The sequence below is a fragment of the Anopheles darlingi genome, chromosome 2, assembly GCF_943734745.1.
Source record: "Anopheles darlingi chromosome 2, idAnoDarlMG_H_01, whole genome shotgun sequence".
NCBI lineage: Eukaryota > Metazoa > Arthropoda > Insecta > Diptera > Culicidae > Anopheles > Anopheles darlingi.
The window spans coordinates 67,071,057-67,073,556 of record NC_064874.1 but is presented as its reverse complement, the minus strand read 5'-3'; the positions used below and the strand labels follow the sequence as shown (position 1 = coordinate 67,073,556).

At 59.3% G+C, this 2,500-nt stretch overlaps 1 protein-coding gene across 1 annotated transcript in view; it reads left to right on the top strand.

Moving 5' to 3' along the window:
- Positions 1-1,072: 1,072 nt before the first annotated feature.
- LOC125952643 (protein sister of odd and bowel) overlaps positions 1,073-2,500 on the top strand; it is a 6,798-nt gene continuing 5,370 nt past the window's right edge. Inside the window, exon 1 of the mRNA XM_049682248.1 lies at positions 1,073-2,429. Coding sequence (XP_049538205.1) covers positions 1,243-2,429 — 1,187 coding nt within the window. The 5' untranslated portion in view covers positions 1,073-1,242. The remainder of the gene's footprint in view (positions 2,430-2,500) is intronic.

Sequence of the window (2,500 nt, the reverse complement as noted above, 5' to 3'; positions counted from 1 at the left end):
ACGCGTGCGCACGCTTTGGGATCAGGATCAGCGCTCGAGAGAGAGTGTGAGCGAGCGAGCGAGCGAGCGATCGAGTAGTGATCTCGAGAGCGCGAGAGCGAGAAAGACGAGGGTTAAGCCTGTGTGCGAGAGAGATCGCTGCAGGCGTCGTCAGCGAAGAGTGCGAGTGAGATGCCAACCGAGAGCGCGCTTCGCTCTCTCTCGCTGAGCCGCCGGTTCGCTCTTCTCACCAGGCCAGGCTTGACGCACGACGACGACGACGACGGGCCCGATATCGTAGGAAGAGCGCAAGAATCAGTGTTTCGCAGCTCCAGCATAACTCCTCGGCAAAACTCCTCCTAGTATCCAGCGCAATACGGTAGACGGCAGAACAACAACGACGACGGAGGTTTCGCTTTGAGGTGCGCGCGCTTACACCGAGCAGCGAAGCGAACGGAGACGACGACGACGACGACGACGACGCGATTCGTCCTTTTGCGGCTTGCAGCATCCTTATCAGCCTGCTTCGTCCTTTGGTCTGTCACCTGGTGTGTGGTGCATCACTGTGTTAGTGGCAGCCACTCCGACGTCAACGTGTGTGTGTGTGTGCATGTGTACGTGTGTGTGTTTGTGCATTGTCATAGCAACAGCAGCAGACGTAGGGAGTGGTGGTGCATCCCCGGGGCTTTGCGATAAGAACAACGCTTCAACTCTAGGAGGAGCGTAGGTGTCAACCCCAACCACTGTAATGCGTGTGTGTGCCTAGTCCGTGTGCATCGTTTGTATCGTTTGTTAGGTGTGTTTGTGTGCTGGAATGTGTGTAGAGGATGAGGAGCAATAGAACAAACAAACAAGCCTTCTTTGACCATCATCACCAGTAACCGAGCCAGCACACAGAGAGAAAGAGAGAGAGAGACGCTCGTCATTTGACAGCCGCGTTAAAAAAAAGCGTCGGCCAATTGCGTGTGATCTTCACAGCCAGCTTTGATAAGCCAGCACGGACCGGACGCCGGACGGAGAGAGGGTGCCGCCTGTCGGTGTGGGTCAAATGTTTATTTAATTTATGAGCCCCGTTTGACCCTGGTACCGGAATCGTCGGAATCGGCGGGGATTTGGTGAAGGTCGACCTTCAAACCCGAGTGCCCGAGAAGCCGTCGGCAAAACGCGTCGCCATCGCGGTAACGACGACGACGACGACGACGACAGACCAAACGGACTTGCTGGTAGTTGCTTGTTTGCTTGTTCGTTGCGGTTTGTGTTTAAATGTTATTGGAACGTGGCATCGGGATCGGGATCGTATCGATAGCCAGTGACGCACCGAGCATTACGAGGGCCACCCATACCCATACCGGCCCGTACCAGCAGCCGCCCGAGCCGGCCAGAACCAGGATGGAGCAGCAATCGAAGGATTCGAACGGTACAGCCGTTGCGGTGGCAGCGGCCGCCGCAGCCGCCGCCGCCGCTGCAGCTGGCCGCGGCACCGTCACGACACAACCGGGCGACTTTGCGGCCGCCGCCGCCGTAATGTTCTCGCTGCAGAACACGATGGTCACCAGCTTGCAGCAGGCCGCCCTAATGCCCGCCAACTCGGCCGCCGCGGCCGCCCTTAACCTGCAAGCCCTCGAGTCATACCTGACGCTGCAGCGAATCACCAGCAAATCGGAGGTTCTACGGTTAAGCAATGCCAGCTCGAGCGCAGGCGGTGGTGGACAACAGCGGCACCAGCCGCTCCCATCGATGCCAATCACCGGGCCCGGTTCATCACAGATCTCTACGGGCGGCTCGACAGCCGCCGCCGCCGCCGCCGCCACCAATATACTGGGATCCATTTCCGGCGATTCCAGCGATACGATCGGTGAGGACATGTTTATGGACACGTCGGGAGAGCCGGCGAGCAATGAGACGGTGGCCTCCGGAGCTGTCAGTACGATGCAGCAGATGCTGCTGCAGAGCAACGATCTCGGTTCGGACGAGCTGCCGGTGCTGGATCAGGACGAGGATCTCAACTTTGACGATACGCCCGATGATGCGCACTCCGACGGCAACTCGCTGGACAACGGGTACCCGAGCCTGCTGCTGAATGCGGCAGCCTTCCACCAGCAGATGACGGCGGACAAGATGAAGACGCTGGCCGCGGTTAGTGGTGGTGGCGGCGGCCAGACGGCTGTCGGTTCCGCCACTAGTACCGGAGCGATCTCGAAGGCAATAACACAGGACGCGGCGACCGCCGCTATTGGTGCAGCCGCTGCCGCTGCAGCCGCCGCAGCCGCCGCCAGTGCGGGTAGTGGTCAGCGGCCGAAGAAGCAGTTCATCTGCAAGTTCTGCAACCGGCAGTTCACCAAGTCCTACAATCTGCTCATCCACGAGCGTACGCACACCGATGAGCGGCCATACTCGTGTGATATCTGCGGGAAGGCGTTCCGCCGGCAGGATCATCTGCGCGATCACCGGTAAGCCCCCTCGCCGTGTGTGTGTGTGGGTGTGCACTATTACCACTCTGCCGTAGTACTCTTCTTCTACT